Source organism: Pan paniscus, chromosome 13 (assembly GCF_029289425.2).
Source record: "Pan paniscus chromosome 13, NHGRI_mPanPan1-v2.0_pri, whole genome shotgun sequence".
In the NCBI taxonomy this organism is placed as follows: Eukaryota; Metazoa; Chordata; class Mammalia; order Primates; family Hominidae; genus Pan; species Pan paniscus.
In genome coordinates, this window is record NC_073262.2 from 33,946,017 (window position 1) to 33,959,582 (window position 13,566).

The 13,566-nt window shown below is 33.2% G+C and overlaps 1 protein-coding gene across 3 annotated transcripts in view; it reads left to right on the forward strand.

Annotated features, from left to right (window-relative positions):
- Positions 1-13,566, forward strand: part of LRP1B (LDL receptor related protein 1B) — a 1,910,203-nt gene that overhangs the window by 1,175,536 nt on the left and 721,101 nt on the right. For all 3 annotated transcript variants that reach the window (XM_034954060.3, XM_034954061.3, XM_003822825.6), the window contains exon 19: positions 13,297-13,377. In XM_034954060.3, coding sequence (XP_034809951.2) covers positions 13,297-13,377 — 81 coding nt within the window. The remainder of the gene's footprint in view (positions 1-13,296; positions 13,378-13,566) is intronic.

The following is a 13,566-nucleotide window of genomic DNA, read 5'->3' on the forward strand; positions in this document are numbered from 1 at the left end:
ACCACAATGAGATACCATCTCACAGCAGTTAGAATCGCAATCATTGAAAAGTCAGGAAACAACAGGTGCTGGAGAGGATGTGGAGAAATAGGAACACTTTTACACTGTTGGTGGGACTGTAAACTAGTTCAACCATTGTAGAAGATGGTGTGGTGATTCCTCAAGGATCTAGAACTAGAAATACCATTTGACCCAGCCATCCCATTACTGGGTATATACCCAAAGGATTATAAATCATGCTGCTATAAAGACACATGCACACATAGTTTATTGCAGCCATATTCACAATAGCAAAGACTTGGAACCAACCCAAATGTCCATCAGTGATAGACTGGATTAAGAGAATGTGGCACATATACACCATGGAATACTATGCAGCCATAAAAAAGGATGAGTTCATGTCCTTTGTAGTTACATGGATGAAGCTGGAAACCATCATTCTCAGCAAACTATTGCAGGGAAAACACCGCATGTTCTCACTCAGGTGGGAATTGAACAATGAGAACACTTGGACACAGGACAGGGAACATCACACACTGGGTCCTGTCGTGGGGTAGAGGGGAGTGGGGAGGGACAGCATTAGGAGATATACCTAATGTAAATGATGAGTTAATGGGTGCAGCACACCAACATGGCACAAGTATACATATGAAGCAAATCTGCACGTTGTGCAAATGTACCCTAGAACTTAAAGTCAAATAAAAAAATAATTAAAAGAAAATCAATTTAGAAAATAGTGTACATAAAATTTTATATAACTATTATTTACATGTATAGATACTCTGAATCATGCTCACCAATATATCTATAATGCTGAATTTCCACTGACTTTGACTTTCTTGTTTTAGATTTTCTGTACTATTTTGCTCATCCTCCATGTGGAGGTATCATTTTTAAAGTAGAAAAAAAAAAGGTATTTTAACCTTGAAAATTGAAATAACAAAAAGCAAAGTCTTCTATAGATCTGTGCATAGTTACAATGACAAAGCAGAACCACAAGAAATACTTAAGTATTCACAAAGACTCTATTTCTAAAGAAAGTCACATCCACAGGTCCTGGGGGTTAGAAATCGATGTACCTTTTTGATACCTAACAATTCAGCCTACTACCCTGGGAAATTTAATATGCCCTATATTGCCAATTAAATTATAATGGAGGCTCAGGCATGGGTAATTTTTAAAACCTGTTCATGTGATTCTCATGTGCAACCCTATCCTGATGGTTATTGAGTCTCTGCCACTCCATTGAACTTCTTTCAATATCTCTCTATTATATCCCTCCAAACCTCAGTTGCTTTTCTTTGCCTTCCCTCCCGAGTTGGAGTCTTGCTCTTTCACCCAGGCTGGAGTGCAATGACGCAGTCTCAGCTCACTTCAACTTCCACCTCCTGGGTTCAAGTGATTATCCTGCCTCAGCCTCCCAGGTAACTGGAATTAAAGGCATGTGCCACCACGCCCAGCTAATTTTTGTATTTTTAATAGAGACGAGTTCTTACCTTATTGGCCAGACTGGTCTTGAACTCCTGACCTTATGGGATCTGCCCACCTCAGCCTCCCAAAGTGCCGGGATTACAGGTGTGAGCCACCATGCCCAGCCTGCTTTTGCTTTTCTAGTGTGCCTTTTTGAAGTAATTCAGCAGATTATTTCTGGTAGGAAGGAGCTAACTGGAGCTGCCTCACCAGTTACTGGGCAGTGATAATTTTAACTGTCTTTATGATGCTGACAGATATTTTGTTGTTTCAGTTTTTATCAAGAGTAAACATGAATTATTTAGAGACTTCAGCAGCATTAGTATCTCCATTGGTTAAAAAAAATATATATAAATATGCATGTACGTGCACACACGCACACATAAAAATCAGGGTCAAAGGAGATAATTATGTAAAAATCTAGGTCGTGGATGACACATAGTGGTTTAACTGTAGATTTATGTTATTTTCCTTTCTTCTTTCTTCTTCCTTCCAAATAATCTTCTTTTCTCAAGTGGGAATATATGTATTTTTTTCAATTGAAATTATTTCAGAAAACAGCAACATTTCTGAAATCCTTTATTGGTTAATATTAAGTTTATTATTTTGAAAGGTGTTCAGTTGAAGTCCTATATTGATCCAGGAAACATTTCTATCATGCCAAGTTGGGGTTTTAAAAACAGAAGCTATATGCATCTTTGCCTAAGATGTAACCCATACGTCAGTAAATAATTTCTGTCAATGTAACATTTTGTCATTGATGTCAGAATATTTCATTACAGCATATGTAAGGTCTAAACCTACCTCTGTATTTCCCTGCAGCGTTTTTTTAAAGGGTCCAGTTTTCCTACAACGGTGGCTCCCTACTTGGATGCAGAGTCTCAGACATGAGCTAAAATTTGCTGTGTAGCCATAGCAGCATTTTATCTCTCTCGTTCCTTTCAGTCATGGCAATATGACCACATCAAACTACCAAAAAACAAAACAAAATGAAATAAATAACAAAAACACCTTTCCACTGCTGCACATCCCAGAAGCACAGCATTGTGTAGTTTGATATCCCGCACAGTAGAGAAGATGTCCATATTTGAATCACTGGTGGCTGCTCATTGCTTTGATGAAATCTTTCTAGAATTTGAGCAGGCCTGAGGTGAGTGAAATCAGGACCCTCTGTACCCTGCCAGGAAGGCAGTCGTGGTGTAACTTCTGTGAGTTGTCTGGAGCCAACCTCCTCTTCAGAGAAGAAGCTACAGAACACCGTAGCTTAAACACTATAGGGTTTAAAGTTTTAAAACACTATCAAACACTAAAAACTTCTAAAGTTTTAAAACACTATCGTGTTTTATTGATGTATTCTCTAAATATTTTTTACAATGTTATTTTCTTATGAGTCCACATTAGACCTGCTCTGGTGTTTTTAGCCACTGTGTTCTAGATACTGGGTCTCAGGGGAAAAAGGCAAAGTTTCTGCTCTAGAAGGTTGCATGGGGGTTAGTGGTTGTGGTGTGCAAAACCTCAATAAGGAGATGACAATTCTACGTGATGTGCTTATATGTGAATTTTCTGAAGATCCCTACATTCTTTTAAATGAATAATTTATACGTTTCCTCTGCTTTTGTATATGTGAATTCTTTTACAGTAGCACTGAATCCTTACAGGTTCTGAAATTCTAGGTTCAGTGCATACCCATTCTCTATTCAATTTCTATTGCTATTTTTAAAACTGATGTAGATACATTTAGCTAAAGAAAGTCAGATAATACATAGGTGCTTACAACAACAAAAAATAGTAAATAGTACAATAGTAGATAGTAATCATTCTACACCTTTTGTACTATCGCCAGTGGCAAGTATTTTTAACTCTTAGCCAAGTTTCCTGGTTATTACCTCTACTTGCATATAAAGTAGTATGTTTAAGTGCTATTTCTTGATTTCTTAAAATTATACTCCTCTCTTGACTTCCTCTTGACTAGAACATAATTTAAGTTGTAAGTTTTAAAGTTTTAAAAGTTTTAAATTAAAAGTACAAGTAAAGAAATGTACTACACAGCTTTATAGAAAATATTATATTGTGATAACAATAATGTAAGCATGCTTACCTCATGGTATAATTAAAAGCTGTGACACTATATTGAGAAAATGGAAAAAAAATTGTGTGGAGTACCAAAAAATAGTCAAATTTCTAATTTTTAATAAAGACATTAGGAAGTGATATACAACAAAAATTATTTATGAAAATATTGCTTGTGTTTTAGTAACTATTTCTTTTTAAATATTTGTGTGTGGAAGAATATATGTCAATCATTTGTGTTTTCCTTATGTTCAAATAAAGGGTGATTTTGATTTTATTTAATTGTGGTAGGAGAAAAAGTCTGTGTGATATTCTTTCTTTGGAAGCTATTGCGACTGCTTTGTGACCTAGGAAATGATTGCTTTTATGGAATTCCTTTGTGAACACAAGAAAAATGTATATATTTTAAAATTTGATAGTGGTAAATTTCTTTTGACAAATAGAAGGATAGATTGATGGATTGATAGGTGATATTGATGAAGCCTATTAATTTTGTTGTTACTATCCTATGTATCCTTATTGATATTTTGCCTGCTTAAGGATAATGTAAAAACATAAGGTAGTTTTCCTGAAATGTATTTACTTGTTTATATGTAAGTTGGCAAACATAAAATCTATCTCATATTGTTGGCATGAGGATTAAATAGAGAACACAAAACCACCAAATACAGTGTTTGAGTAGTTAATTGTATTAACTACAACTTCTTTATTAGTTAGTAGTACTACCCTCTCCTTTGTTCTTTAATTCCATTAATAGGTTAATATCAGGCCGAACTTATTCTGTAAGATCATTTAAAATATTGGTTTACATGTCATGTAATTTCACATTAAATAATTTACAATGATTTTCAATTCTGAATCTTGCTAGATGTTTTAAATAGATCTTTGAATATTGACCATAGTATCAGATGTGTATAATTTCATATGTAAATAATCATATATTGGAGTTCAATAAAATATTAGGACATCTTACTTTTAGAGGTGAGTGCTCACAAATAAGGACAAAGTACTTTTAACTATAAATGTACACTGGTAAACATGTGTGAGCTATCAGGCATGACTAGGTTTAGTAATACTGCCTTACACTTGCATTTAACCCTGATAATTCTCGTAGGTCCCCTTTCATTGAGTGCATGCTTCTTTTTTTAACGTTCTTTCTATTTAGTGATTTTTATGTTTTCTGTGTCAGGAAACATTTTTAAAATGTGCTAGTTTTAGTGACATCTAACGCTTCACACTTAATGACACTGTGATTTCTCATTTGCAATCAGGATCTGGCAGTGTGAAGCTCACTGATAATTTGATTTCTTGGGAAATTTTATGTTGTTTTTTACATGTTGGGAGAAAGATCTATAACTAGAATAAGTAAGAGTGAATTCTTAGAAACCATTTATAATCGTATCTTGATCCAGTATTGATGTAATAACCAAAGCTGTCTATTTTGGGTATTATCAAAGTTAAGTCTGATCCATTTGAAGTGTCATTTGCTTCTCTTTCCCTGAGTGCTTTGCTTTCCTTTTATGAAAAATAAAAGGCAATTGCCTGGGTAGCCTGAGCAGAGTCAAGATATCAGAATTATAAATGGACATCAACCACAGAGCTAGGAACAAGGAATCTCAAGGTGTATTATTTTCAGTGGAAAGTCAATGTGTATAAGCAAATTGATAAAAAATTACTCATTTTAATAATATGCTACTTTTAAAAGTAGCAAAAATGAAACTGAAAGAAAAGTACCCCAGGCAACCTCACTACTACTGCAGGGCCCTGAAGTGTCTATTCCTTGTGCTTATATACTGCTATAGTGAATAATTGCAGTGTATGAATTTGAATGAGAGAAAAACAATGAAATGCCACATAACATAATGATGCATTTTTGAAATTTCTGTAGTTTTAAAAGGTTGTCACTATGAAATATAATTTGTCTTATTCCTTTTCTCTTGGAAGTTGTAGTGTTGTAGGCACACTAAAAAAAAAGGCTGAAATTTCCTGAAGTAAAGTCTTAAAATATATAACCAAATTAATTTACTTGAGATACTTCACATGTATTTTGAGTTTTAATATAAATTATAGATAAATTAATCATTGTTGATTTTATCTGTCACATGTTATTTGGCATTTCTAAGTTATCAAATTTATTATTTTCTTAATTATTTCTTGGGATAAAAAATCTAAATTCATTGTTTAATTATTAACTTTAGGACTACATTAAACCTGCATTCATTTTAGTAGTAATTATTTTAATTGCCAGGGAGAATTATCATTGTTAGATATGAGTTTATTCTTTGACTTGGAAGATTTTTCTGTTGTGCTATAATGTATTAAAAAAACAGAAAATGCAACTTGAATCTCCTATTCAGTTTTTCAGTCAACTAGTTTCTTCCTATCAATATTTATGTATGTATGTTCAACATTTTCCCTCTTAAAGAAAGATTACCACCACTATAACTCTCTTCTAATCCTGTATCTCTCGTTAAGGATCACATTAATTCTTACATTCTTCACATTCAGATTTCCTGGAAAAGTTGCATAAAACTTTATGTATCCATCTTCCACTCAGTCTACTAATACTGGAAATTTATTTTCCCCTTAAACCATTCCACCAAAACTGTCTTTGACAAGCTCAATAGACTTACAAAAAAAAAAAAAAAATCTGAGCAGCACACTCCAAGTTTGTGTCTAACTTATCTGAGCAGCGCTGAACACTGCTGTCCTTCTCTTTCAAACACTTCTCTTGCCTTCAGTGACTGATATTTCTTGATTTCCCTCTTATATTTTTCTGGTTCCTCTGTCTCTACCTAACCCTCATATATACGTTCACTGTTTTCTTTGAGAGGGTGGGTAAATTATTTTCTAAAATGTTCTCACTTCTTTTTATTTTTTCAGTGGGGGTGGTGGGTAAATTTCTCACTCCAGGTTTAACATTTAAAATTGTTGCAGGTTAATTCAGGTTTTATACATGTGTTCTTGAGATCCTGATGTTTCACTACGGTGTTTATGTGAATTTATTTTTACTTATTTCAAAATAGATTTTGCTTCCTGAATCTAAAGTCATGTCTCCTTAAATTCTGGGACATTTTAAGAAATTGTCTTCTTAAATATTGCTTGCTATCCTGATTTTCTCTCCTTCCTGTTTTAACAACTATTAGTTTGTTAGATTCTGTACTTCATGATTTCTCTTTTATATTGTTCTTAAACTCTGAGCTGCAACTATGGTGATTTCTTCAGATCTTCCAGTTTAGTAATTCTCTCTTCAAGTGTACTAATTTGTAATTTAACTTGTTCATGCGGTTTGTAATTCCAAAACTACGGTTTTCATTTCTGAATGTCCTATTTGGTTGCTTTTCAAATCTGCCTGTTTTTTCTGTGTGTCTTTTTACGTGGTTTTTACTTTTGTTCTTACCTTTTAAATACATTTTGACTTACCTATTTTATATTGCCTATCAGATTTCAATCTATAGCCTCTACAGATAGATTTTTTAAAAATACCTAAAGATATTCTGGATCTAATCCTGTTGTTTGTTAGGTCTGCTGAATTTTACTCACCAGATTTTAATTATTTTATAATTATTATTATTGGTAAGTTTAATTTTTTTTGTCCCATGTGGAAATTTTAGGAAGACTTTCTTGGGTGATGTCTTTCCTGAGCACCCTGTCACTATTCTGAAATATTATTACATGGCCTGGATTAATTTTTTTTTGAATTTTTCAACTTAAGATTTCTGAATTACAGAAAGTAGAGCTCGTGACTGATTATAGCCTTGTGATAATCTATTTTCAAGGGGACTTTTTTCCCCTCTCACAGTCTAGGCTGAGATATCTCTCTCTACTAGGAGGAGACATTATCTAACTCACCCTTGTACTTAGAGTTTAGACTTTGAAGGTCCTAGCTTATGTTCGCATCTTTTGAAGAACTAGAGAATTCTCTCCTGTCCCAGGTTGACATTAAAACCCAGGCATCTAGATAGATTACAGAACCAGCTTTCTTTTACTGCCTTTGGAGGCAAAACTACACATGCATGCACAGGCAATGTTTTTATATATCATTCACTCACAATTCTAGTTTTTAGGACCCCTTTTATTTCTGGACTCTGAAAATTTATATTCTTTGTATACATTTACCTATATATTGAAATATTTGGTTGTTATTTTACCTAACATTCCTGATTGTCTGCCATATTGTCAGAACTATTCAATATTTTTTCCTTGCACTTCTTTTAGTCTCATTGTATATGTACTTCCTAGGTGTTCTCTTTGACTTTCTAATACTTTGTCATTTAAATAGCGATCATTTCCAACTCTGTCTTGCAAGCCTATTTCACTACTTCTATCTTATACCTTATTGCAACCATTCTAAAATTCTTTCATTTTCTCAAACATTTTATATACCCTCACTTCCGGGCCGTCATGACTCTGTCTCTTTCTTTGGAACATTGTAGAAGCACTCCTTCTCCTCTTGTTCATGTGCCTTAATTCAAACATATTATTCATATCAGTTTTATATCCCTTTCTCTGGGAAGCAATACATAAATAGCCGAGATTAGTTTGGCTACTTCTGCTGTGTACTGTAATAACACATTACATTGCCTATAAAATAACATCTATCAGATATTTATTAAAATCACCTAATTGTATTCCAAATGTCTTCCCTAGTAGATTGTAAGCACTCTGAAAAGTGAGAATACTCAATATTGTATTCCTAGTGCCTAGCACTCTTTCATTCACTCACTCATTCATTCACTCTGGGTGACATATTTCTAAGGCCTAGAACTCTATCTGATATAAAATTCTCAGTTAAATATCTTGAACCAATAAAATATTTGAGTGATATTTTCTTCCATTTTGCAAATCACAGACCTCTGTTCAGAGATGTTAGGTAACTACCCAATATCACACATTAATTGGCGATACAGTCAGGATTTGAACCCACATTTACCTGCCTGCAAAGCCTTTTTTTTTGTATGTGGCATTATACTTGGTATATAAAATGAGATTGTTATATGACAGCAAGGAAAGAGTGGCAAAACGATGACAATTTGTGGTACACTACTCTCATGTCGTTTTCTCCAAAATGCATTTACTCTATTGGATCATTTGAAGTCTGTCCTATGTAAGTACTAATTCTTGGGAGCCACAACTAGTGTCAATATCTAGAAATGTAATGTATTTTCTCAGTGAATCTAGTGAATGTGTAATCTTTAAAAGCACCACTTTTCATAACAATATTTAATTATGTACCATAGGGTAGGTAAAAATTAGAATTGGAGTTTAAATGTTAGACGTAAACTACAGAATGAAGAATTAAATTTTTAATTCCTTCCCAAATCTTTCTAAGCTATAAATACTCTTTTAAAAGTATTAGTATAATCAGCATGGTATAGTGAAAAAAATAATGTATTTTGGCATTGATCAGAGTGTTGTATTCAAACTTCACTGCCACTTGCTATTTATGTGATATGTCCTTAGGCAGGATATACTGTTTTCTTCTGCAAATTGGTGTTAGTGTTAACAATTGCAGGGATATTGTCAAGAGTATCGGTGTATTGGTAATATATCTACAGCTAGCCTAGTATCATATATTCAATAAATAATAGGTAATGTGTTTTATTATTGTCTTTTTCAGGTGAAGATAATACTTTCCTAAATCTGGACTCGTACAATATTCTTATCTGGTCATTAATTTTAACTTGAATCTTCTATGCAATTTCCACATACATAATTTTGAAGGATAAATTTATCTATATAGCTCAGGTGTTACATGATCTCAAACACACCTATGGCATAGGTTTTGAGACTTTATTAACAAATTACTTAAAAATATTATTTTGGGGGACAAGGAGGAGGAATAAGGAAAATTCCTAGGTCAGAGACAGGAAAGAAGCCTGAATTAGATTTGAAATCTACCTTCCTGGGAGACATTCCTCTAAGCTTTGTATACTGGATTAATATGAGTACCATACCAATCATGATTACCCTTGAGAGAAAGACATTTGTAGCCATTTATATAATAGCTTACATATAACCTGACAATAAATTTTAAGTGAAATATATAATAGGTAAATTGAGCATACTACCTGTAATAATAGAAGATTTTTAACAGTCCATTAATCCATATTAAATATTCTATGAGGTTTAAGTAACTACCAAGATAAAATATAGTTTTCTTTTCCTTTCTATAATTGTAACTTGATGACATGTAAGCCATTTTTGTTCATAATTTTTCTCTTTTTCAGAGTTAATCAGGTAATTCTTGCAAGTGACCTGCAATTTGTATCCAAAGTCAAAGAATTTTTATGCAAAGTCAAGAAATAAAAAATTGTGTGTAATATTTAAATCTTTGTCAAATATAAGAATTCATAATGACATTTTAACAGAGCAGGTATCCAGAAATAAATCCATATATTCAGATGCTATTTTCAACTTTTAAATTAACACTAATATGAAAGAACAGGAAAAATGTTAAATTTATTTTAAGAGGTTTTTAAAACACAATAATCAATTATGGTAATTTATTATAATGCTGTGATAACCCCGGGAGTTATTCAAGTGGGAATCCTACTTTTTGCTACATTAAATGCTTTCAGGGTATTATGCATTTCTAGATGATATCTCTTCTGACTTCTTGATCTCTAGGACTTATAGGACCCAAGAGATAAGATTATAAACCAGAAGTCTGAAACCAGAGAAGCTGAGTGATTTACTCAGTCATAGTACTTTGAGAATGAAACAGAAATGAAACATTAATAACTTTCCTCCTGTACATGTCTCTCTTTAAATAATTACTCTCTTCAGTGATTTCCCTTCAGCCTTATTCTAGTTCCCAATGTTTTTCTCTACAGTAATTTTTCTCCATAAGCTAAGTTGGACTATAAGGTTAACAACAAGAGACATGATGTAACTATCATTAAAAAATTAATCACATATGATATATAATTGTTAAAGCACATATTTACATTATATGTGTTTATGTTTTATTCAGTGTGGGCAGAAGGTTAATGTCTCATTTTCTTAGAGGTTGAATGTACTGAATATCAGATTTTTAAATTTAGTTTGATAACTTTTTTTATATATTCAGAGCTAATTTCCACTTTATTTTTTGACTGTTTTTTAGTGTTAAAATCTAACAGTTGGAAATAATTTTAAAATTTACATGGAAAATTTCCCAACCGATGAAGTATCATCAGTTTCAAAAGTTTTCAGATGCTTAGGATGATTTATTTTTTTCTTAGCAAAACTTAGAATATTGATTAATATGCTCCTAAGTTTATAGAAGAGAGATAAAATTTAAATTAGCTTATGATAGAGTCAAAAAAGATGTAATGTTATTTTTAAAGATTAGATCTCACCATATCTGAGTCCCCATTTTATTGTTTACTCATTTGAACCAAAACTTGAGTTGATTCTCTGTTTAAGTGCCCTGATTCTTGTCTACAGTACATCTTCTACACTGCAGTATATCCACTAAACAGTTATTATCTATCTAAGGACAAAAGCATATTTCGGACAACGTTCATGCTGATTCTTGAAACATAAATGTGAGTTCTCACTATCTTGTTAGGCAACAAAGAGAAGAAACTTATGAAGGAGTGGCTGACATGAACAAAATCTTGTTAACTGAATCCTAAAATAGTGGAAATATTTAGAGACACATTTCTGATAAACACAAGAAAGTACTCCTTTGCAAAATGAAACAATGTATGAGAAATGTTTAAACCTTATGCTGAATATATGCTAACAATATGGGAAGATTAAAATAACAGTTTAGGTACATTCATGGATGGTAAGGGAAAGTGAGACAGGAAATTGGTAATAGAGTGTAGTACAAAGAGTGCTGGATGGGGAGCTTCATGAAATGAATTCTAAGACCTGTTTTTCCTTAAGAAGATACATGTATCATTAGGCAAGTCTAATTTCTCTCAGTTTCAATTGCCTTATAGCTAAAATGATTGGACATAATTAGTCCATTTTTTAAGCAGAGAAATATATTTTTGTTATTCATATATTTTTCTCCAAAATAAAATAGTGCTCAAAACTACAAAATTGAAATGACTGATTGATTGATGAGTAGCATGTGAATAGATTTGGCTGAAGAAGTTTGAATAGCCAAAGTCAAGCCTGTTCAGCCATCAGTTGTTCTTGGTAGCCCTGAGACAATGCAGAGAATACAATTTGAAATATTTACAAATATTTTACAAATATTCTCTGCATTGTCTTCCCTCAAATATATTCTATGATTCTGTGTCAGTTGTCTTAAATAGAAAAACAAATATTAGTCACAAAATGTCATTTGCTTCCGCTGTCACAAGAACAAAGAATATGGGCCAGGTGCAGTGGCTCACGCCTGTAATCCCAGCAATTTGAGAGACCGAGGCATGTGGATCACAAGGTCAGGAGATCGAGACCATCCTGGCTAACATGGTGAAACACCGTCTCTACTAAAAATACAAAAAATTAGCCTGCATGGTGGTGCGCACCTATAGTCCCAGCTACTTGGGAAGCTGAGGCAGGAGAATCGCTTGAACCCAGGAGGCAGAGATTTCAGTTAGTCCGGATCTCGCCACTGCACTCCAGCCTGAGCCACAGAGTGAGACTCCATATCAAAGCAAACAAACAAACAAACAGAAAGAATATGGACCATAGGTCTATTTCAGTATATCAGTTTTTTCTATCTTTATGTAATTAAACTGATAGAGTTTCTTATTTCTTATTTTTCTTCTTTAAATATCTTTTAAATGAGCTCTTGTGTGTGAAGATTTGTAATGCTATTCATATTCTCCTGAGCTTAAAGGTCTGATATTGAGCAACTTAAATAAACTCTAGGTGAATAACTTTCACCATGTATGAATTAGAGAAAATAAAACTTTCTCCTGGGACATATTAGTAAGCAATTCTAAATTCCTTGCATAAAGTGTTCAGCAATTATATTTTTCTCTGACTACTGTTACCCCTCTTTTTTGGCTATTCACCTTGATTATCAGATTTTATTATGACAGTGTTGTCTTTTAGATTTATTGATATTCAAATTGGCTAATTATCTCTTTTTCAAACTCTTTTTCTATGCTAATTCTATGCCTTTCTGTTATAATTATCTAAAGGTTAGTAAGGAGCTCTCTTGATTTAATTATGTAAAATTCATCTTGAAATCTAATTCTTTGCTATTTTTTTTCAGCTTTTTGTGTTTTTTTGTTGTTTTGTTTTTTTTCGTAGACTAAGATTTCATACTTTTCTTTGTAACTAGGTGATACTGGCTTACCTAAATGATTTTATTGTGTTTATTTTTTTTTAACTTTCACCATATAATGTTAACATCTTTCAGAGGCAGAGTGAGATCTGACTTTTCATCTTTGGCTCTCTGTATTCAGAAAAGGCCTTCCACTATTAAAGCATAAACACATTACTTTGCAGCTCCAGAGTGTACAGCTCCAATAGCTGTTATCCACTGAGTGAATGTTGAGTCCCTTGGTGCATGGAGTTGACATCTATTCATTTTTCTAGCAGTATAATGAATCCAAATGATCCTTCATAAAATAATTCTCCTAGGCTTTCAGTCACTGGAAAGCACTCATTTAAAGTATATTAAAAGTATGTGTGTCCTATGTCCTCAAGAAGTTATAGTCACTGTATTTGTTTATCTGCCATTTCCTCTGTGCCTTTGTAGAGAACAGGGAAGGAGTTCTGATCACATTATCAGATGATACGAATTATGTCATGCACAGTCAATAACATGTTACCTTTTGGACATTTTTATATCTTTCACAGAATTCCCAACTTGTGAGCCACTAACCCAATTCGTATGCAAAAGTGGAAGATGCATTAGCAGCAAATGGCACTGCGACTCTGGCAAGTACCAAATGCTCACTGTATAGCACTGATTTGATCGGGGGCTTGGCGGTCTGGACTGCCTGGCTTTCTTCAGAGGTACTTTGTAGGGGAATCTTGCAGAGCCAAGAAAAACGGCTAAGACAAGTGGTGAGAGGGCAGCTAGCACATCAGTGGGAATTAGCATTAAAGATAATGGAACTCAATATT